Source organism: Athene cunicularia, assembly GCF_003259725.1.
Source record: "Athene cunicularia isolate RWA chromosome 22 unlocalized genomic scaffold, athCun1 chr22_part1, whole genome shotgun sequence".
Classification (NCBI taxonomy): Eukaryota; Metazoa; Chordata; class Aves; order Strigiformes; family Strigidae; genus Athene; species Athene cunicularia.
Genome location: NW_020799128.1, coordinates 4,611,297 through 4,634,560, shown reverse-complemented (window position 1 = coordinate 4,634,560; position 23,264 = coordinate 4,611,297). Strand labels below are relative to the sequence as shown.

The following is a 23,264-nucleotide window of genomic DNA, read 5'->3' as shown; positions in this document are numbered from 1 at the left end:
TTTTCCCCCAGGTTGTTCCTTGTTTGTACACTTACCCTTGTGTCTGTGGAAGCCGTTTGTGAACACTTGCTGGCAGCAGCAGTTACGTTTTGGTGGCAGACGCTGGGGCTGTTCTCCCAGGCCCTCCCTGGTTGCTCAGCTGCTGGCTGCCAGGTCGGGGTCCCCCTGTGCCCCCCAGCCTCCGCCTGCCCTGGTGCAGGGGGCCGAAACCCCTGTCGGAGCAGGGAGAAAGCCCAGCAGATGCCTGGGATGTGGTGGTGCCTCCAGCCCCGGTGCTGGGAGGTGTCGGGGGGTAACGGGATGCTCTGTGCCTCCTCGGGGCCTGGGCGAGAGGGGGGTCAGTGCCGGGAGCTGCTGCAGGTCCAGGACGGGGGGGGCACCGGCAGCGAAGCCGCAGTGGGCAGAGGCAGCCGGAGCCCCAGCCACTCCCACCCGCGGGGTCTGGTGGAGTAGGAGCTCTGAGCTCAGGCACGCAGCTGGCAGAGGCACGCTGGCTTTTATTCTCATAAGGACAACCATAATGAAGGTTGGAGGCAATATTCTCATTAAATCAGGGTTGACTTGTAAAAATAAAGGTGCAGCAATTATGAACTGCGAAGAACGGCCCCTGCTTGTGCTGCTGCAGCCATGAGAGCCTCTTGCTGGTACTGAAATACGGAGTGTGACATTCACAGCTCCCTAAAACTTCCAGTCACCTCTTGGCTGAGGATCTTGCAAGGGGGTGTCCTCATTGCACCAAGGTGTTTCATTGTGCAGATCCTCAAGCAGGGCAGTGAGCCGCAGCCCTGAGTTTGCTTTAGGCAGCATCAGTTTCTGGGGTGAGTTTTTACCATTGTGTGTGAAGTGCCTCAGACTTTTATGGTTGCCTTTTTTCATCTGGCAGGGTTCAAGGGCTCAGAATCCATCTCTAGGAAAGGAGCAGAATGTAAACATGACTTTGAGGTGTTTCACTTTTTTCCCCTTCTGTGCAAACCCTTCAGCAAGTGTTTTTTCTGGGCTTTAGTATGTGCCACGAGGCTGCTCTTGCCTTTCAGTTTATCTTGTCGGCAGCTGGCAGTAAGTTACTGCCGCGAGGTAGGAGCCTTGTTCCTTGGCGAGGGCCGGCCGATGGGCAGCCCGGGGTGGGCAGGCGCCTCGCAGAGCCCCTGCCCGGCGGGGCTGTGCTGGGGGTGCAGCCAGGGCTCCCCACCCCTCCAGCCCATCTTCACCTCAGTCTCTGCACAAGGTGGGGGGGATAAGGGGGTGTCCCCCAGGGGCTCACGAGCAGCAGAGCAGAGGCGGAGGGGCAGGGGGTGTCTGGGGCCGGAGTGTGCCCCTGCCTGGGGGATCCGGACCAGTCCTGCCAGTCCCTTTGCTCCTCCCGCCTGCAGAGGGGGATCCCCCGGCCTCCGTCTGCCCCCCCGGCTGCTTTGGGGTCTCTTCCAGAAGTGTGGCAGGAGGAAGCGCCGTGTCTGATGGCAGGGAAGGCACCGAGTTCGTGTGGCTCCCTCAGCCAGAGAAGAGGAATAAAGGCTAAAGGCGGGGGGGGGTGGAGGTGCCCGGGGGGAGCAGGGAGCAGCGGGACGAGCTCCCGGGGCGCAGACAGGGTCTAGGGGTGCCAGGGCTCGAAGGCGTCCCCAGGCTGAGCAGGGCTGGGACCGGGCAGGAGCGCGGCTCGGGGAGATGAGGAAGGGAAACCCCTTGGAAACCACGGCCTTGGCGTAACAACCTGGCGTCCTCTCTCTTCTTCCTCCGTGACCGTGCTTGGTGGGCTTATACGCCTCTTTCTGTCTGTGTTTTTGTCTCCACCCAGGGCAGTGACGGTGACTCAGTGGATAAGAACAAATGCTGCACACTATGTAACATGTCCTTTACCTCAGCAGTGGTGGCCGAATCGCATTACCAAGGGAAAATCCATGCCAAAAGGTTAAAACTGTTGCTAGGTGAACAGCCGGCACTAAAGGCCACAGGTAGGTCGGAGGCAGCGAGCCGGAGCAGGAGGGTCCGCGCGGGGCGGAGCGGGCTCGCTGTGCCGAGGAGCCTCGGTGCCTGCGCAGCAGAAAATGGATAGCCGAGGGGTGAAGGCCAGCAGAAGCAGCTATTCATTTGTGTTGCTGTCATAACAACCTTTAAAACTTGCTGATGCTCATTATTGTCTGCTTTGTTCCCACAGATTAGGGGTTTACCAGCCAGGGCTGGCCTTTGTACGAGAGCCCTATCTCTGGCTCCACGCTTCTGAAATGTTTTGCTGGGTGGAGGACAATGTCTCCTCTGGGTACGAATAGCCAAGCCTCGCTTTAATTATCAGAGGTTACTCAACAGCTCAGCTAACATGTTTAATAAACCTTAGGTGTTACGGTACAGAACAGAATATCATTTGCTTTTACCTTGGAGGGAAACCTAGTCTTTAAAACTGTTGGATCGATTGTCTGTTGGTTTTTGCCCAGATGGGTGTTCGTGCTTTCCTCCACAGCGAGTCTGATAACACAAGCCTATTAACTTCCACATTTAAAGAGTCAAATGTTGGAATCGGATAATTTAACCATCTTATTGTTTGCTTAACCATAAAGTCCCTGCAAACCGCTAATATACTGTGAAACAAAACTTCCTCTGCGGTCGTTGGCCCAGAGGATACTTCATGCTAACCGGGCAGGATAACTGGGCTCTGGACCTGCAGACAGGTGTATTTCAGTATTACTACCAGTGGCACTTTCTTCAGAACAGAACATAAATTTCGCTGTGCATTTTACATCCTGCCTCACACCCTGCACATAAATCCTAGATGTGATTAAATACGGGGGGATTGGCTCTGCATGTGTTTTTGTTGCCCTTTTAACTTCGCAGACTGTAGGTGCATAGAATGTCACCTCTCCTCTACCAGGACTGGCTTGGGAAACCTTCTCCCCTTTGCCTCAGGGAGCACAGGGATGGCTTTAGATGGTGGCTCGGGTGTTTTATCTAACAGAGAAGCGAAGGTGCAGCACACGAGTCACCGAGGTGCATCTGGGAAGTCCCCGGTGCTGCGGGTACCGGGCGTCCGTCCCGCGGGGCACGGGGAGGGTGCTGGCAGCCCCCGGCCGTCCCGCGGGGAGCCCAGAGGATGGATCCAACCGGAGATAAGGTGATCGTTGGCCACTGACTCACTTTAGGACAACTCGGGCCGTTCTCTGCAGCTGGCAAGTGGTGAGCAGGGCAGCAGGAGGAGTGCGCACGTGCTTACGGTGTTGAATTGTCCCGTGCTCGCATTAGTGCTCAGGACCCCCCTCGTGTGCAGCCTCCAGCGGCTCCTCCAAAGGACCTGCCACAAAACCTGGTATTTCTCCTTAAATCCAGGTGAGGTTCTGAGGGTCACAAGGGTGCTGGATTTCAGGGAACAGCGCATGGACCGATTCACACATGAACTGGCGTTTTGGATTCAGCCTCCAGCGGGGAAAGAGTCTCTGCTTTCAGCTCTGGGAGGGTCGGTGGGTCTGTGTGTCGACCAGCCCTGCCACGCTGCAGTCAGAGGCCTCAGGGCCGCCTCAAGGCAGGGCTTTCCAAGACCTGCAACTTTGCAGGGTGGTTTTGTCTAATTTTTTTTAATCAGCCTCGCAGAGGCTCTAAGTGAGCTGCACCGTGTGCTCCGAGAGTAATGGGCTCTTCAGCTGCCGTAATCACTAGGAAAGAGTAACTCAAGGGCTCATCAGCTCCTCCAGACACTTGATCTGGAAGATGAAGCTGAGCTGCAGAGACACGTTAATAAGCACCTCTTTGCTCTCCAGTTGTTCTTAAGAAATGTGCCCTTTGGACACAGCATTTTTCTGGGCATCCTACGGAGTCACCAAGCATTTTTCCACTGGATTTTTGTCCCAGTCCTTCACAGCTGGCACCAGAGAGCTTTTAATCTCCCGGACAGAGCTTTGGGTGCTCCTGACTCCTGGTAGCCAACCACGCACAGCCCTGAGCCCCCCCGGGGGCTTCACACGTGTCTGTGGCAGCCGCGGGCCCGGCCGTGTGTCTGCGGGTGCCTGTGCGGGGTTGGGGCGGTGGCCCTGCGGTTTTCCATGAGACAATCCATCATCTAGCCATTTCTCTTCCCCAGCCCCGTGGAAGGGCTCTCCAGACGCTCTTGTGCGTCGTCCTTAAAGGGCTGTTTTGGCTCAGCGCTGGGACCCTGCTGATGGAGGTCGGGGGTGCAGGTGCTGAGGCCGTTCTTTGCTCCGGCCCACGGAGCAGGCGGGTGCGGGGGGTCCCACGGCCCCCCTGGCAGCGCTGGAGCTGCGTGACGGAGACGTGGCGCTTTTACATCCCCTGGTGCTGGGATCCGTTGTGCTTGATCTTCCTTTTGATTTTCATAAAGGAAGTAAATAACATTTCACATCAGACTGATCTGCTCAGAGGTAAGCTGCACTCTTGCAGCCATTAAGAGGTATTTTATAATCACCAGCGTGTCACTGCTGAGGGGTCTGACCCCTCCTGATGTTCTGGGCAGCTGGGAGTGGAGCTGGGTGCTGGCGATTCGGGAGGCATGAGCTCATGCTTGGTTAGTGCCTGTTTAAAAGAGATCAAGCTGCTGTTCTGGTCATAACAGGGTAATCCTTCCGATGGTTAAATGGGTTCAGTATTTTATTTGGTGTTTCCCTAAACTCTTAAGAGTAAAGTATTTTTTAGCTTTCATCTGTGATCAAAACATGTGAGAAAGAGTCTATACAAATACTTGAACTCTCATAATCTTTTAATTAAAAAAAAAAAAAAGCTTAAAATGTTTTCAGAGTTCCCCAAGTGCTCTTATTACAGCTGAGATTAAACACAGTTAATCTGAGAAGGTATTTTAGAAGCAATAGGCAAGTAAAAATACTTAATAACCTCCAGATTTCAGTGTCTGATTTTCAGCCTTGCACCAAAATTTATTCTGCTACCCTAAATTGTTGTGAAGTTCTGCGTTTACCATTTGCATAATTAGTGGCTCTGTGTGTAAAGGGAGGAAGGAATTTGTGAAATTCTTTGCACAACTGGTTTTGCAGGAGTAATCTCTTTCACACAGATGTACAATTGCCTCTGTGGAGCACAGCATCTCTCTAAATTGCACAGTAACAAAATGAATTTAGGGGATAAAATGAAGACTAATGAATGCAGCTGAAACTTCAGGGGAAATTTAGGAAGAACTCCTGAGCTATTGGAAGAGCTGCGTTTTTCAGTTAAAAAAAAAAGCATTGAAAAATATGTAACAGTCTCAGTGAAGGTGAAAAATTTGAAAAATGTCTGCAACTGTACTTGTGTTCCTGGTCATGGTCCCTGGAGGCAGCGGCTCTGAACACGCCGCCAGGCTGCTGAGGGACCTGGAGCTGCTGCCGGTGGCCAGAACCCCCCCTGAGGCTTCACCTCCGCAGAGCAGCTCCTCTCCGAGCTCAGCGCCTGCGGCTTTGTCCTGCGCCCGCGGCTGCTCCCCGCCGGGAAGTGGCAGAGGGAAGGATTTCTGCAGACACCTCCTCTGCTGCCAACATCCCACCTGAGCCTCCTTCCCCGCGAGCCGTCGGGCCAGAGCACTGCTCCCCGCTGCACCTGCAAGAGTCTCGGGGGCTTCCCACTGACTTTTGTGCCCCACAGTGAAATGTTTCAACTCTGCCGAACAGACTTTCCTCGATCACCACGGAGGTTACATCAGCCCCAAACTCTGAGCAGCCGCTGCCCCGCGTAGCACCCAAGGTGGCGCGAGGCATTGGCGTGTGTCCTGCCTGCCCTGGCACTTCTGGTCCCCCCGCTCCTCCCAGCTGACCCCAATGTGTCCCCTGGTCACCCCAGGCTGCAGCGTCCCCCCGCTGCCCCGGGAGGGCTCCCAGCTGCTTCGCCTGGACGCGCTGGCCATCACCTTCTGCCTCCCAGCAGAGCCGCGCTCGGTAGTCTGGGGTTTCTGTCTCGCAGTCCCATAGAGGATGACATCTACTTGCCTTCTCTTCATGGAGTTACACCTTTCCTTTCAATTTTATCATCTTAATGGAATACAGAGCTCTCATTTCTCAGCTGGTGCTTTCGGGAGAGGGAGAAGTGCCTTAACAGCTGGGTCTTTCATGACAGGGAAGGATGTCTCACCGCTACAGCGAAGTCTTTGGGATCTTTCCTGTTGTTCTGCTGTACAGGGCTGGAGCCCTCCAAGGCTCCATGTCACCACTGTTGCTGATGAATTTCTCCAGTCACTTCCAAGATTTTCTGCCAGCTCGCATCCAGTCATCAGTACAAGTTATAAACCGAAGGACTGTGGGGGGTGGGAATTGCTGCTGCCTTCATCCCTCAAAGTGCAGGTGCCTGCAGGCGTCGTTTCAGGACGTGGGGACTGGCCTGTTGGCCAGGGGAGGTGCCAGCACTGGGGCCCCCGAGTCAGGGTGAGGAGTAAGCGTGGCTTTGCCAGCAAGAAAAGTTACCTTGGCTCCTTCACCTCCTGTTCTGTCATTCCCCGGGGGGGGGTTGCGTTTCAGATGTGCTCAGGGGAACAGAGTAAATGCCTTTCGGGTTTGGTTGATCCCTCCAGCAGCAGCTGGGTTCTACCTTAGTCCCAGATTTGTCTTCTGAAGGAAAGGGAATTTCTCCAGTGCCCTGTTGTCCTGGTTCAGTTACTTTCTTGTTCTCATGCTCAGTTCCTGGAGAGTGGCAATGATAAAAAGTTGGGTGCCATTTAAATACAGCTATGAATAAAAATCTTTGCATGCAAGAAATAAGTCAAACATTAGTTCATTGCCAGAGTGCTAAAGTGTTTCTAACTTTATATTTTGCTTCTTGCAGCAAAGTAAGACTTTCTCACTTCCCTCCCACAGCAAAAGGGAATGTAAGGCAGACTGTCATGAGCTATTTAGCATTTTGAAATACTTGAAATAGTCAAACTAGCAGCTTTTGTGTTTGTGTTTTAGATGGAGAAACATTTTTAACATTTGACGCTTTGTGAGTGTTTATTATTAATTTTTGTGTTGCTGCTCAGGGGACGATATTTTCTGTTCTGTTGTTGTTATGTAGCACATATCAAAATGATAAATCCACATTTGTGGAGAAGTCATCTTTCATCTGTTTCTCTTTGGGAGGATTTGGAAGACACGGGATGCTTTTGTTAGCTGCCAGGCTGGGTTCAGCACGTCTTAGGGCTGGGGGTAGTCGCAAATGGAACCCGAGGAATGTGGCTTTACAAGAAGATGTTTTGTATTGTGAGTGCTGAGAGGAAATCCCTGCCAGGTGGGAGCACCCGTGTGATGCGGGAACGGGGTCCCTGCCGTGGGGGCTGCAGCCCGTGGGCTCGAGGGGGGCTCTGGTTCAGTCCCTGGAGCAGGAGTGGCTCTGGAGCCGCCCCCCTGCACGGCACCTGGGTGAGCACCAGCCTCGTGGGGAGGGCCTCGGACACGGGCCACGGCGTGGCTGATGGCTGAGCAGAGGCGACGCTTCAGTCGAGTTCCTCTAGTGAGCGGGAGAGGGAACTCCTGCGGGCACCACCAGCTCTGGCAGCTTCGACCTCACTGGTTCCCCGCTGGCAGCAGCTCAGGACGCATCAGCAGGGAGAAGGCTAACCGCAGGATCTGATAGATTTAACGTCATAGCTTGGGGCCTGCAAGAGCAGCACCTGGGGTCTCTCAGGGAGCTCCTGGCTGAACGGGCGGTGTGTGACGCTCCGGGTGCTCACACGTGTCCGCGGGGCAGCCCCTGGCGCCAGGCCCGGCCGCAGGGAGGATCCGTGCGAGGGCCGCGTGGCCGCAGCCAGGGACGGGCCGTGCCTGCGCTAGTGAGCGACGTGGGCAAAGCCGCGCAATCCCGGCTGGGACGGGCGGTGCTGTTATTGCCGAATTTTCTTCTTCGCCGCCGTGCGTTGGCCCCTGGCTCTGCAATTTGTACCTGCACTTCTGTTCGTGTTGTGGGCGCCTCGGAGGGGCTGGGGGTGCGTCTCGTGGTGGAGCTGTAGGTGTAGGAAAAGGTTTTGGTTTGAGGAGCAAAATAGAGCCGGTTCCTTGCTGAGCCCTGCCTGCTGCCCGCCAGCTCCCTCGGCAGCAGTTTTTCAGGTTGACGATGACCTTGGGTGCCTCGGCAGAGCCGGGAGGTGTCTGAGCATCACCCCAGCACGCTGCCAGGGGCATCAGGAGCCCAAGGCAAAGGAAAAAAGGTTTTCTCTGCTGGTGTTGTGCTTGGATTTTAACTAGGCTGGTTAAATGGAGGGCGGGCAGGGACTAGGCGGTGGAATCCTCTGGTGGGGTGAAATGAATCCAAACGAGCGGGCGGGCGGCTCGCGAGACAGCAGAACGAGGAGAAGAAATATCTTCTGCGGGAGCCAGTTGTGTAATCGCTGTATTAACTAATCCCCGAAAGAGCTCCTTGGACTCGTGCTGTGCAGAGCGCTGGGGGCAGCAGCAGAAGGGAGCAAACTCTTCTCCAGGTGTTTCTCCAGAGGCGGCCTGGGAGGAGGGTGATGGTGCCTCAACCAGCCGCCCAGGCCCTGAAACCCTTATACCTTGGCAGCTGTCATCAAAAACAATAGAAGCTTATAAACCCCTGGAAATTGATAAGGTTGTAAGTAATGTTATATGTAAGATACAATTTCCTTGAGGAAATTTAATAGACGTCCCTTCCCGAGCAGGTCAGCAGAAGATTTATAACAATATTAACTTTCCTGGGCCGTGGAGTCAATCACCGTGGGGTTCAGTTGTAATTATGCGTCTAAATATGCCCCTATTTGCTCACTGCTGCATTCCCGGGAGCAGACACTGAGGTGGGGTCGTGCTCCTGTCAGGGCTCAGCTGGAATAGCACAGATCAAAGGAGAGCGATGGAGCTCCTCTTCACCACCTTAAAATTTGCCTATTCTTGTATCACAGAGGGAGCGGTTTGTTAATTATTTAGATAGACATTTCATCTGGAAAAGAAAAGAACCACATGAAAGGGAATTTTTGAATGAGGTGTGATAATTAAGCTCTAGTCATTGTATATTTTTGTATCTCAATGTTATTTGAACTTTATTTTACTTCAAACTGGTTTTCCATGGCTTTGTGATTTATATTGTACAGAGTTGGCAGACTGTGGCAAACAAGGTGCAGCTCCATTATGTAAAGACTAATCACTGAAGGTGAATCTGAAGGGAAAGGGGATTAGATGAAGGTCGTGGTTTGCTGGTCCCTGTCGATTCACGATGCGAAGATATTTGAATGAGGGGACTGATTATTGAATATTTTTTTTCATCTGTGACAATTTACAGTTGCTCCAGCTTTCCCTGTTCTTTCCGAGACTGAATAAATTGAAAAATAAGAATGCTGAGATAATGATAAATCTGTCTCCCTATCTTGAGAAGTCGATGGTTTTGCATGTTTTGTTCATTCTCCACTGGCAATTTTTTCTGGAAGTAGCAATTTAAGCAGGATAAGTTCAGCAGGTTTAGTCACAGCAGTGATAAGCCGTGTAACTGCAATGAGAGCATCCTCCTTCCCCAGCTAGCGAAAGGCAGAGAGTCGAGGAACAGTCCTGTGCTTCCTTTCATGCTGCTTTTTTTTAAATGAGAAATGGTAGATTTCCAGGCAGCGCCATCCAGAATATCCAGTGGGACCCGGTAACTGCTGCTAATTATTCCCCGTGTCTAATGTGGGTTCTGCCTCAGGGCCTGCTGTTACTGAGACGGCAGCAGCCTGGAAGAGCTCATGTCTGAGTGTTTCTGAATGTTTCCTTTCCCAGAAACGGCGCTGAGCTCCCTGAAGCAGCCGCACGCGGACAGTCCGCCGGTGGTGCCGTCACCGCCTCAGCGCAGGGACTCGGACAGGTACTGCCAGCTCTGCGCAGCCTGGTTCAACAACCCCATGATGGCACAGCAGCACTACGATGGCAAAAAGCACAAGAAGAACGCGGCCAGGGCCGACCTCCTGGAGCAGCTGGGGAAGACCCTGGACCTGGGAGAGCTGCGAGGTGAGAGCGCGGGGACGCCGTGGGACGCGGTGCCCGTGGTGCCCGTCGCGGTCACTTCCCTCCAGCCGCGCGGCGCGGGGCAGCCCCTGGTGCTCCGGCTGCTTGATGAGGTTCCCGCAGGTGTGAAAAAAATCCCCTCCTCTGAGTGACAGGGCACAGTTTTAGCAGCATCCTTTAAAAGTTGCTTCCTGGGTATTGCTTTTGCCTCTTCCTAAAATAGCCCCTTTCATTAGCACACGCCTGTCCTTGAGCAGACGTGGCCTGTCCCCGTGAGCAGAGGGAGGGGAACACGTGGGGAGGGGGGACGGGGTGTTTGGGCTGGAGGCAGAGCGCTCCCTGCATCTCCCCGAAGGAGAGCAGGCATCGGCTGTCTTCTGTGATTTAATTAGTGCTTGTAAAACACTGCAGCGACCCTGGGTCAGCAGCAGAAAAAAGGAACCGAGCATTTGCTGAGGGTGTGTTAAACACAAGTTTTCTGTGTTCCCACTGGCAGCGAGCTGCCGTCTGTCCGTCCGTCCGTCCCAGCCCCGCTGGGAGGTCAGGCTGAGGGTGCTCCCACCTCCGCAGGCTCCCTGCAGGGCTGCACCCCGGGGCCACCCGGCCTTGGCCCCTGCACCCTCCGGCAGGGACCCCCCTCGCGTGGAGCCGTGGGCGCAGCGTCCCCAGAGCCTCCGGCCGCGGGTGCCGAGGGAGGACCCGCTCCCCGGCTGAGGGAGATGTGCTGCTTTATCCCGAGCAAAGGCCCTTTTTAATAGCGAGAGCGTAATTACGGGAGGAGAGGTAAGAGACTCCCGCTGAAAGTTTTCTCTGTGGTCTTGATGACAATCCTGTACACACACAATGTGTTCAACTGAAGTGGGCTGAGGAAAAAGTGCAGGTTTGATTTCCAAAACCATGCGGGTGAGGAAGTCTGGTTTGCCAGCAAGACGTTGCGTTAACATTTAAAAATACCTTTTTTTTTTTTTTCTTGGCTAAATGAAATAATTTTCCTTTAAATACTAACGATTATGCAGTATATTGTGCATTTCTTGATCTCAAATAAACCTTGTAATGGTTATCCAGATCCTTCATGTGCTACCTAGTGTGACTCACAATGCCATAAATGATTCATGTGGCTGAGTCACTGCCCGCTGTTGGAAATATGCGGGGAAATAAAACCTGGGACAATAACATGGAAGTGCTTAGTACTTTGAACTGTGCCAAACTCAAGAGTGGCTGAGGATGTCGTTAACTGTAAATAAATCAATTGTGGAGTGTTTTATTCATTTAGCTTGTGCTGAGGAGAGTTGAAATTGGAGGGCTTTACAGACTCATCAGCCCATGTTGGTTTTTGACTTTGCGGTGCTTCTGTGCGTGGTTGGGATCTGCAGCTGCACCCAGCGGGATCCGTCCATCGATCGCGTGGTGCTGCGGCTGTTTATACCCCGGGTCTGGGGGAGGCAGCTTCGGGTCTCTGGCTGGACACTTCCAGGCTGCTGTTTCGGGGTCTCCAGCTCGGGGGTGTCCGGTGCTGTCTGAGTTCTCAGCCAGACGTGGTGAGTCAAAGGACACGTCCCTGACCTGCTGACAGGGTCCTGCAGAGGTTCCCTCTGCGGCAGGGTAGCAGCATGGCCAGGGAATCCTCTTCCTTACGGTTCTTTTAACTGGGGAGTGTGATGCGCTCTCCTGAAAGCCTTTAGCTGTGAGGCCAGAGCAGGACCCCACGGGTGCAGAAGGCAGAGCTGTGCAGTGGCCAACATGGAACGGGACCCGCCTTCTGCCCAAGGAAGTGGCCGTGCCTTGGCAGATAAACTCGTGTCTGACTGCAGGAGAAACAACAGCGGCAGGTCAGAGCTCCCCCGCGGTCTGTCCCAGGTTGTCAGCGGAATCTTGTTCGGCAGCGCGTGGTAGGGATTGTCGCCGTCTGCTCTCCTGCTCGGCGCTGCTTCTGCTGTTTGCCAGAATGCAAACCCATTTTCTTTCCAGGCTATCCCCAGTGGCTTCTCCCATCACAACTTAAATATTAATTCTATTTTGACTGCCGTGGGAGACAAACATTTGATGCGTTGTGTGAGCCTGGAACAAACAGTGTCAGCTGAAGTACAACATTTCAGCAGCCTTTGATGCTTTGACAATGGCTATAATAAAATATTTATTGATAAATATTAATGTGTATTTAGAGAAATAAGAATAGAGATAAATTTTTGGACAACTGATATTTATAGGAAACAAAAGCATTGATTCTTCTCGCCAAGCGCTCATCCTACAATTTTGAAGTCTTGTTTTCTTCTCGGAAATGAGGAGGAGAAAAAAAAAAAAAGGAAAAGGAAACCTCACTATCAGCCCCGTTCCTGTAGTCTGTGCTGGGTTCAGGGTCTCACCGGCCTCGTGCCTGGGCCGAGCGGAGGGTGCGTGGCGGAGTTCAGGCGATGCGCACCCGGCCAGCCCGGCTCTCCGAGCAGCTTCCTGCAGTTTTCCAGCCGTGCCAGCGGAGCCGGTCCAGGAGCCCGGTGCCGAGGGCTGGCCTGGAGCCCCCTCTGCTCTGACTCCTTGGGGGAGCACGGGGACATACCCTGAAAGAGGAAGAAATGAAGAGTTTTCCTCCTGCAGAGCTGCCTTCTCTGGCTGCTGCTGCACCCCAGCCGGTCCCGGAGGGGGCACAAGCCGGCGGGTATGGTGACGGACCCCAAGTTCTGGGCTCTCCCCCCGACAGCTTGTGCCTGTTCATCAACACGGAGCAGAAGCTGCTCCCTTGGAGGCACCGGTGCGGCTCCGTCTGGCAGCTCTCGCCTTCCCACAGCCTGCGCCAGGCAGAAAGAGAATTGCGTTTGTGCTCCATCAGGTCACATTTCACCAGTTTTTCTTCATGTCTGGCATTACCCGTCGCTGAGCTCTTTGTGCCTCCCCTGAGGCAGGTGGGCTCGCAGGGGCAGGGGTCTCACAGCAGAGACTGGCAGATCTCATTCACGGGGAATTTAATTAATAACGGACTCTGCTTATTGCTGGTGCTGAGCCAAAGCCCCACAGCAAAATGCTCTCTGAAGGCTGGTGCAGTGTTTGAAAGTCTGGGCTTCGTTACGTGGGCTCAGTGTGCCCTTTCCCTGTCGTTCCGTACATCTTTGAATGAACAAAATGAGCAGAAGGCTCGACGTACAGACAGACCCCCCCCTCATCTCGTCAGTGTTTGTAACCCGCGTCAGCGCCGGTTTGCACGACAGCAAATGACTTACCAAGGCACCTTGGGCTCTCTTTGATGCTTGCCAGTAAAACTTGAATATTATGTAATGGTGGAGACAGATTCTGGGCCAGCCTTGTGTGCCTGGAGCTGATTAGACAGGATCCTGTAAACAGCAGGAACGTGGGTCGTCTTCTTGGGGCTCCTGGTCCCTGGTGACACGAAAATCCCCAGGCCCTGGAGGAGACGCTGGTGCCTCTCAGGGGGTTACACGGTGGATCCCTCACATGAAACACAGCAGCCTCTGCAGTGAGGCAGGACTGGGATGGCTGCACAGGGATGGTGTCACCTGAAGCCTTTGTATTTTCAGGTAAATTGTCAGAGTTGCAGATGCTATCTTGCAAAGTCAGAAAAGAGCTGAGTTTCATTTTCCTTCCTAGATCATAATTTCTTTGTATGACTTATAAGTACTTTTAGGTCTGTGCTGTCACTTTTGGTTAGTAAAAAGTGATTTAACAAGTACTCCCCTGGAATGTGTTTTTAATGCATTTTATGCAGAATGACATTAATGACTTGACTTGTTAATATTTTATTTAATGGGTGTAGGAGCACATTCAATTTTACATGAACGCATGCCATGATGCAGGGGAGGGAGTGCTGATGTGTCGTGAGGATGCAGGAGTAGACGTGAACGCAGACGAAGCACGGCAGTTCCTAGCACAGACTGCGCTGGCTGAGACCACCTTCCTCTTGCAGACTGCCTGCTGCGCTAATACCCGGCTCCAACACGTCGTGGTTGGGTGCATTTCATCAAACCACAGTTTCAGCCAAGTTGGCAGCTTTGGTGAGCTCCAGTGAGATCAAATACTGTTAATTTTGGGACTCTGGAGGTGGCTGTTGCGTGTGGTTTCATCCTGCAGTTCAGCTGAGGCAGTTTCCTTTCTCCCTGTCTCGTTTCAGTGGAGTTTGTGTCAGTCTCAAGACTTTTCCTGCACAAGCCAGTCTCGGGACGCTGGATGCGGCCGAGAGCTGCCGCAGGAGCGGGGTCCCGAGCACGGCTGCCGCGGAGCAGGGCGGTGGCGGGGAGCCTTGGGCAGCTTCTGGCACCTTCCCCGCTGGCTGGCCCAGCCCCTGGCCCAGCCCCTGGTTTTTCACACTGGCGGAGACGGGCTTGGCAAAATTTCCACCCGCCCACCACGCACCCGTGTGTGGTTCGGCCCAGCCCGGGCGAGTTCACAGAACCGGCCCCGGCGGGGGAAGAGCCGCGGCCGCGGTGCTGGGCACGGGGAGGAGGGGCAGGATTCCCCCTTGTTCAGCAGCAGCACCAGCCTTGACATGCTGGTGGGAAAAAATCAGTGTCCCCAGTTAGGAACTGTAATCGCTGATGGCATTTCCACCTACACAAGTAATTAAGATTCAGTAAGGCTGCTGTTAATGTTGCTGTTAAATTAGCGGCTGAGGATTAGAACCTTATTACCTTAATTTAAAGTATTACCAGTTTCTCGGTCCGCAGCGAGGTGCTGATGCACGGCCCGTGTCGGCCTGCACTGCCTTCTCCATCCTCTCTCCTGCCCTGTGGCACCAGGTGTCTGATGCCTCTTGGCTTAATAAAGGAAACGGGAGCTGCCACCTATGGACCGAGGGTTTGACTGTAAAACCGTGCTGCTGCATCGAGAGTCAGTTCAGCAAGGAGAGCATCCATAAGCATATTTGCAGTTTGATTTTTGTTCCGCGCCGCGTCATGCCACACAAAAATACAGGTGACTATTTAAATACTTCTGCATTCTCACTTGCTTGCTATTTTCAAGTACCCACATGATTATTTTTAAAATATTTTTTTAAAGAAGATGTTCATCTTTATGTTGGGCCAGATTCCTAGGTGAGAGATGTATGAGGTGTTGGAGAAAAGTGGGACAGCTAACAGTTCAAAAAAAGACAAGTGATTCTTTGGGAGTCCGTAGGTACAGGTGGGGAGTGGTGAGTGTGTATATAGCCTAAGCAGTTAATTATGGTAAGCATAAGCTGATCTGATTTGAGAATGCCATACCTTGTTCTAAATGAATTGTTTTAACAATTTCTGCAAAGAGATAATACGATAGAAAGTCAAGAGAGACTATTACATGGTACATTAGAACTGTTCTGGAAGAGCACAGCAGCCCATGCTGGGAATCCCACAGCTCGGGTATTCCTAAACTGAGCCCTTCAATTAGGCTTGAAATGGTCTGCACAGATCTTCATGGAAGTGAATCAGTGCAAAGCAGAAACACGACCACAGAGACTCTAAAATTTGCAATTCCCTTTTTTCTAGGACAGGACAGGACAGAAATGACTTCAGCATCAATGGTTTACTGTAACGCCGATGTACGTGCAATGTCAGTGATGCTAATGTAGCCTGTGATGCCAAGGGAGTTATTAGGATGTTAAAATACAAAAGAGAGGAGGAGAGAAGAAACTACTCTCTGACACTCAGCATAGTCAGGGAGACAACAGAATCAGGGCCTGGAAACACGTAGGTCTGTATTTATATGCTTAATCCGCGTCGGGTTTTGCCCTGCATACCAGGTTGCTCTCAGGGATGCCAGAAGGAATCAGGAGCTTAACGCACGTTCAGCTGCTCTCTGTCCCCTTCTGCAGTGTCTGGTTTTGTTATTGCTGTAGTTCCTAAAAGAGGCTTCCCAGTTCTCCCAAAACAATAGATTTTGAACCCAGGTAGTGATGCGTCTCTTGGCCCAGGTAAAAAAAAAAAAAAAAAAAAAAAAAAAAAAAAAAGAAGAGAAAGAAATGAATTAAATCAGCTTTTGCAGGTGTGGAAAAACTTCCCCAGCAGCATTGTGGCTTCCTGTGATTGCAAGAGTCATTGCGGAATGTTTTGGGTGAAAACCTGACTGGAAAGGCAAAACGAGTATGAGTGTGTAAGTAATTACCTGATGTCATGTGCTAGGCAGGCTGATACCCCTCCAGAGGGAGGGAGGGGTGCACCAGGGCACTGAGAATAAATGCCTCGGAAATGGACCAAACTGTGCATTTTTTCCAGGAAGCCTAAACTGACACAAATCAAAAATAATATCAGCCATTTTCAGCAGCCACTGGACAGCACGCTGCCTTGGGAAAAGACCTTTTCTCCTTTACCTCTTACTCTGATTGCTGCCTGTCTGCTGGGTTCCTATTTTTAGATTTTCAGCTTTTCAGAGGTGGCAAAGTCTCTGTTTCCTTGTCCTGTTGAGAATGAAAATACTCTCAGCCTTAAGTCATTAAACTGTAATTCTGAGATGCAAGCTGTTAAATGAGGAAGAAATAATTTTCCTATTTAATACAATAAATAGTGTCGAGAATAGCGGTTTTGTATCTCTCTGGGCATCTCAGGCAACTGTTTTTCTCAGGCTGCTTTGTACAGAGGTTGCATCCGTAACTCTGGAATTCTTCCTTAGCCCTGACCTTCCTCCTTCCCTGAGACCCACCCAGGGCAATTCACTCTATTGGAAGGTCTGAAATACCAGGGATTGGGAAGGAGGGTATTGGAGGAAAAGCTGCAATAACTGTCCCAGTCTGAGTGTCAGTAAAAACCTGAACTTTGGTAGCAATGTAATGAGCAATTTTGATTGTATCCATAAATCATCTCCATCTCTTGTTTATTTTACCGTCCATGACAATTAGTTGAACACGGTTTGAGACCTTTCTGAGTTGTGTACAGGCAGAGGTGGCTCTTCTGCCATTATAATCCTGCAGCGTCCCCTGTTCATGTGCTGTGCATGCACGCTTTTTAGGTGAACAAATGTTGTCTGCAGTGGGTGTCTCAGAGAAATGAAGTTTGATCTAAGCTGAGTAAGTGAAGCACGGGCTGATTTTGTTGGGTTTAGTTCTTCAGCTCGGATGTTTTCCAGTGAATGTGCCAAGAGATTGTTTCTGTGACTTTGCTTATAAATCACTTTGCAGCTTCTGTCTGAGATGTGCATGAATCTGCTTAATTGCCTGGTTTTTTTCTTCCCTGCAATCTGTGCCCAGAGGCAGAGCAGTGAGTTAGGAGAGAGCTGCTGCTTGCACCAAGCGCCTTCCCTGCGCGGGAGCCGTGGGTGCTGCTCCCCGCGGTGCCTCTGTCTTTCCCCGGGTCCAGCGCCCCTCCTGAGGGCGCAGCTCTTGCTCCTCCTTGGCCCAGGGAGCGGGATGGCCCAAAGTCCCCATCTCTTGCCCATGACACGTGCGCCTCTCCGCAGCCCAGCAGTCACCTCCCTGCCTGCTCCTGCCTCCGCCAGCTGCGCTTACATCATGTTCTCTGCAGCTTACATTGCAATAAAATGAAATGCAGTGCATTCTCTTGGAGATCACTTGTAGCTGTGGCAGTTGAGTGAACGATGAAAGGGGAAGTGGCAGAGGCAGCTAGGAGATTGTGAGAAGGTTAAAAACCCCCAAGAGATTTGTGAGAAGGTTAAAAAACCCCAAACAAAACAAAACTCCCCCCAAACAAAAACAACAACAAAAGTTCATAAGGTTTCTGCACGAGCCCACTGAGATGTTATTTCCAGCGCAGTGGGACTCGGCTGGCCGGCAGCAGGGCAGCAGCTTTATAAATCCTTGTTTGTTATTGTGTCTGTGACGGGCTAAAATTAGCAGAGCAAGGGCTGCTTTGCGGTCAGGGCTGCAGACAGGTATTGCAGCCAAGACTAAATCCGTCAGGCGAAGGAGCTCCTGGCTGCCAGCTTTGGGAGGGCCACTGGGCACCTGCACCAGGACCCAGCCTTGGCCGGGGGGGGCTGCCGAGCCAGCGCCGGCGGAGCTGGGCAAACGCGGCGGCTAAACCACGGTGGATCCCCTTGGGGGGGAAGAAAGGTTCCTAAGTGATCTGGCTTCTAAATACACTGACGAGGAATTGCCCTGAATTGTGATCGCTCCCAAAACCCAGAGGAGTAGAAGGGGCCTCGTGCACTCATTAGCCCGACGCTTTGTGGGAAGTTTGTGGGAGGGGGGTGATGAGCTGCGGGGACCAGGGTCTCGGGGGGATTCACCTTTGGACTCTGCCTCATTCTGCCCGGGCTGTGCCTCTCAAAAATATTCCTTTAGGCTTCACTAGTGCTTGGATACCCTGCCCTGGAAAAGTCAATAGACGGGTTACTCTAAAGAGAAATGTCTGGGAAACTGGAAATTCAATTTGAGATCTGAGTACCATCTAATTAATTAAAAGTCTTTTGGGGCAAGGGCTAATGCTTGCTTTGCCCCCCCATCCCCCAGTTCTACAGCCATTTTCACTCATTTGTACTTTCATTTTGACGGTGAATAGTCTGTAGCCGGGGCACGAGGGTGTTTCCCCGCCGCAGCCCGCGGGCAGCGCAGGTTTAACCGCACAGTTGGTGACTCTGGGTTCTCTTCGCAGGCCTGAAGCGCAGCTACACGTGCAACATCTGCAACGTCACCCTGAACTCGATAGAGCAGTACCACGCGCACCTGAAGGGCTCCAAACATCAGACCAAGTGGGTACCTCCGCGCGTTCCCCGGCAGCCTCCTGTGTGTCCCTGCCTGCGCCCAGGAGCCCTCGGGCAGTAATGCTTCCGCGGCCGTGACCCTCGAGGGCTCCGGGTGTCTGCGCACACGCTGCCTCTGGCTCCTCCGGCCTGGGGCGCGCGGGGCCCAGCCCGTGGGGCTCCCTGGGTCCCGCCGCGGGCAGCGCTGTTTGCTGTTTGCTGTCGCTGCTGTGCCCGTCGCAGCGTGCCTGGGGACACCCGCTCACAGCTCCTTGCGCTTCCCAGGCCCCTGCTGCGCTTCACTGTTGGGGGTCGTCCCAGGCCTGCGGCCGTCCCAGGGATGGGGGCTCCTGCCTGGAGAGGGGCAGTGTGTCAGGGGGTGTCCAGGTTTCCTGAACACCTTCCTGCAGGCCCTCCCATACTCCCCTCTCGGCCCCCCCCCGGCTGTCGTTTTGCATGTCCCCTCATCCTCAGCTTGTCCCTCGCGGGGTGTGGGGCAGGAGCGCTCCCTCCTCCTGCTCCTGACGGCACCCTGTGTGTCTACAGCTCCTTGTCTCCTCCCCGTGTCCTCAGCCCAGTGATGGGTTTGCTGTCCCTCCCCACTGAAATATGTCAGAGGATGCTGGGGAACCCAAATACCTGCCCGCTCTCTCCTCAGACTGAGCAGTGCCTGCTGCTTTGGGGCAGATCATGGGCAGCAGTGGCCCAGGATGTTAATGATGTCTGGTCCTGATGCCACAAGCGTTTGTGCGTAATGATACTGAGTTTGCAGGTTCTCTCATCTGTAAAACCTCGGAAGAGACACTGGGAGTGTAATGGGATTAGGAGTTTCCAAGTGAAAATGTTTATGCTGTGATTTAGAGCAATTATGTATTACCCAACTTTGAGAATTGGAGGGAGTCTGCTCTGTCAATTAGTACAAATTATTAAAACGAACTCATAAAGATAGATGGTACCAGAGAGTAGATTAATGAACTAATCTCTCTTAATACACTTGCATGTGAGCTTTGGGAACAGTCTCAGGCTGAAGCACTCAGGACCGCCCAGATTAGCAGAGGGATGTAAAAGGTGTCGTTGGTTACTGCAGTATGTCAGGTGGCTCAGCGGGCACCTGAAAGACACAGCAGGGTCGTCGGAACAAGCAGTAAGTCCTGGTGCTTTGCTTAAGCTACCAAAGGATAATCGCTGAGCATCCCTACCTGGTGTGAGAACTTCAAAGATTCCCGATATTATTCACATTACTTCTCCCCAGTTTGAATCCCTTCCAAACTCTGCCCCTCCTGGGCCCGGGGGTGCAGCCACGTTCAGGATCTCAATTAGTGGAAGGAACTGGTGGCATCAGACTCTGATGAGGTGGAGTTCTCCCCCCACCCCCCCCATCCTTGCAACGGGTGGTGAAGTGGGAGGAGAGGCAGGTGCCGGGTGGCCGCGGTGACCAGCACATCACCGACCCGTCAGGAGCTGTGTGGAGAAGAGGGCTGGGCTCAGATGTGGCTTTGGGCTGTGCCAGAGCAATCCGGGACCTCCCCTAAATCCTTTGCTGCCTCCATCTCCCTTTCTCTTTTAACCCGTCACAGTGACGGTGTGTCCCGGCTCCACCAGGTTATGTGGTGGAGTGACAGGGTTGGTGTTTGTACCCAAATTCCTGCTGCTGGAAAACGGGGATGACAGCTCTTCCTGTCGGAAACCTGGAATGGGAGCAGCTGTGATGTGCTGCCTGGGCACTGGGCTGTAATTTACCCTTCCCCTGCCAGTCCTTCTGATACCGTTCGTATTGTTGTTGCTGTTGCTGCTGGTATTATTGCAAAGGATAAAGGAGTTCATTTCAACTCAGAGCGGGCTCATGGATGGGAAATGGAGATGTGCAGAAACCATGCACGATTTCTTTTCCGTGTCTGGAGGGTGCCTCATCCTCATACCCCACCTTCTGCTTTTCTTCAGTCAGCTGCAATTAGCAGTGTCATCTCCACACTTAGGCAGTTCTGCAGTACGATAGTTCCTCCTGCATCCAAGGCTTTCCCAAATGTTTTCTTCCGGCTTACTCTGGCAGAGATTGCAAAGGCTGGGGAGCTCCTGCTTCCTCCCTTGTTCTGTAGCTAACGGGGAGTGTGTTCAGTGCAGAGCCCGGGAGCAAAGGGCAATAACTCCCGTTTGTTCACTGCTGCCCATCGGGGAGAAGAGCCCCAGTCCCGGCTGAGCGTGCAGGGCAGGAGGCCAGGCCGTGGGATGGGGACGCTGGCGATGCCGTGCCGTGGTGGGGGTCCGGGAGCGGCGGGTCCCGGCCCATCTCACAGGGGAGCAGCCAGGCAAATGGCGCTGCCCTTGGTTAGTGTCCAGGCTCGGCGGGAGTCGCAGCCTCTCCCATAGCTCTGAAAACACACGAATTATGGAGAGGAGGGCCCATTTCTCTCTCATCTCGGTGAGGATCAAGGCAGCCTCTGCAGGGAACACCAGAGTGGCGCAGGGACCTGCAGGACTCCCACTATTTTTTAAGGACCTTCCTCTTCTGCAAATTAGTATTCTTATCAGACTTTCTAAATTTAGTTTCTTATCATTTATTCATAATGACTTAAATCTGGTCCCAAGAGATTTTCATGGGCATTCAGTGCAAGAGGAAACAAAGTAATAAATTCAAAAGAAAGTATGGTACAAATGTTGTAATGGAGTGCCAATTAGGAACGTTAGTCTGACCAATTTCTATGGGAAATTGCTCTGATTATTCTATTTCCTCCATCCATTGTTCATTCTTACACAATTTTCTTTGAGGCTAAGTATCCAAGCACAGCACAGATCTCTCCAGGCCTATAGGAAAGTGCAGGATCATGGGAGACAATGGATTGGCAGCTTGGGTTTGTGCACAACAAAAGCTCTTCCCACCCTGCAATTAGTATGTAACCAGATTTTACTGTCCTTGTTTAAAGCTGCTTTCGAAGCTTCATTGTCCTCTACACAGGACTGAGGGAATGAGTTATCCCTGTCTTTTGTCCTGAATCAGTTCTCCCCCCACAGCCTGAGGGGTCTGTAACAGCCATCTGCACCCATAACGGGCTGGACCCAGAGGAGCAGCCCCAGAATGAGTCGGGGGGGGTCTCGTGGCCGCAGTTCTTCTCTTTGCCACGTACACAGAGGTGACCTTGTGCACGGTGTTTGCACAGGTCCGGCACTTGTGGTAACAGCAGGTAGCAAAAGACTTCAGGAAAGTGAAGCGGTTCATACAGCTTGTGCTCCTGACCACAGAAATAGTGCAGGGACAGAGAAATCTTCATTTCTAGTGCTGTAAGCAAAGACGTTGTGAAGTTACTCTGCTGCGTGGTGTGGTGGCCAGCGTAGGAGTGGCTGAAGGCAGGAGTGTCCCCAGCTCAGCCTCTCTCCAGCGCAGGGGGTGTGAGGGCAGCAGGGACAGCACGTTTTCTCAGGGCTGCATTTAGGGGTTTGTAGCTTTCTACAAGTGATTGCCTCTTCCATATAGCGGAAATTAATTTTGAAATCCAGACCTGGCACTTCTGCCGAGTTTCACTGCCGCTTTGTCCCAGAGCAGGGCTGGGTCAGGCAGCCCCTCGGCTCCGGGTGAAGCAAATGTAAATGTGCTCTGTGCTGTGGGGGGTTTGTCCCTCCGCAGCCCTCCCGCCTGCCTCGGACACTGTTTTGCCCACTGGTTTTTGCTGTTCTCATTATTGTTTGTTAGTGTCAAGACCGTCTTCTTCCCTAGAATTCAGTCTGAAGCCAGTGGATTGCAGTTGCCAAGGCAACAAAACATTTGATGTAGCTGTCATACTTCATATAAGTAAAAAAAAAAAAAAAGAGGAAGGGGGAACAGTTTGTAAAGGAAAGGGATATTGTTCTGGGACAGGTTACAGGGAAGGTGACTGCAGGCTGGAAGCTGGTAGCACCCAAAAAATACCGGAGAGATGAGTCTTCTGAAAAGCCGCTTTAGGAGAGAACTTTTATGAGGAATGAGTCAAGTTGTGGCTATTTATTATAGTTCCTGAGAGCTCTCCAGAGAGCAACGTGCAACCGAGATGCTGCTCGAGTTGCTTTAAATAACCCAGCGTGGAGCAGCCCTTGAGCTCCTGCTGAGCAGGGCACGTTAACCAGGACCCCGTCACGTCCCGGCGTGGGCACCGACGGCTCTGGGGCTCCCGTGTCAAGGCAAGAGTTCGTGGCTGGGCGCCCTGCAGCTGCCCCATTCTTCTTTGGGGGTGTCTGGTGGGGAGAGCTTAGCTGTTTGTCTACAGGAGTTCCAGGGGCTCGCCTGAAAGCTTCTGACTGAATTTGTTTGACCAAAAGATGGGGAAAATGGGGGGTTGAGGGGGAAGCGGAAAGTGTCTTGGCTGGTATTTTGGTGTTGAATGAAAGATGAAGGAGGAGGTAGCTAATATTGAGCTAGTCCTTATCCCTCTGGCCAATGAATATGCAAAGCAAGATAATGTCTACTAACTCCCATTTTTTCTCCAGGGTGCAGATATTTTAAGCCGTGTATTTGAAAATAAAGGAAAAATGCATCCTTTTTTATCTTACCATAAAGTCAGGAATTGGGGCGAGAGTCGGGTACAGGGGAATAGTTCATTTGGGGCGTCACAGACCTGGCGCCTGGCCCGTTTACACCCGGGCTCAGGCAGCGTTCGCCGGGGCTGCGCCGGGACCTTGCGCTCGCCTGAGCCAGGCTTAGGGCGAGGGGGAGCCGGGCTTAGGGCGGGGGGGAGCCGGGCTCAGGGCGAGGGGAGCCGGGCTTAGGGCGCGGGGAGCCGGGCTCAGGACGGGGGGAGCCGGGTTCAGGGCGAG

At 52.7% G+C, this 23,264-nt stretch overlaps 1 protein-coding gene across 3 annotated transcripts in view; it reads left to right on the top strand.

Moving 5' to 3' along the window:
* The window catches only part of ZMAT4 (zinc finger matrin-type 4), a 77,819-nt gene that overhangs the window by 50,837 nt on the left and 3,718 nt on the right, over positions 1 to 23,264 (top strand). For all 3 annotated transcript variants that reach the window (XM_026863040.1, XM_026863041.1, XM_026863042.1), the window contains 3 exons: positions 1,793 to 1,949; positions 9,648 to 9,875; positions 18,395 to 18,491. In XM_026863040.1, coding sequence (XP_026718841.1) covers positions 1,793 to 1,949; positions 9,648 to 9,875; positions 18,395 to 18,491 — 482 coding nt within the window. The remainder of the gene's footprint in view (positions 1 to 1,792; positions 1,950 to 9,647; positions 9,876 to 18,394; positions 18,492 to 23,264) is intronic.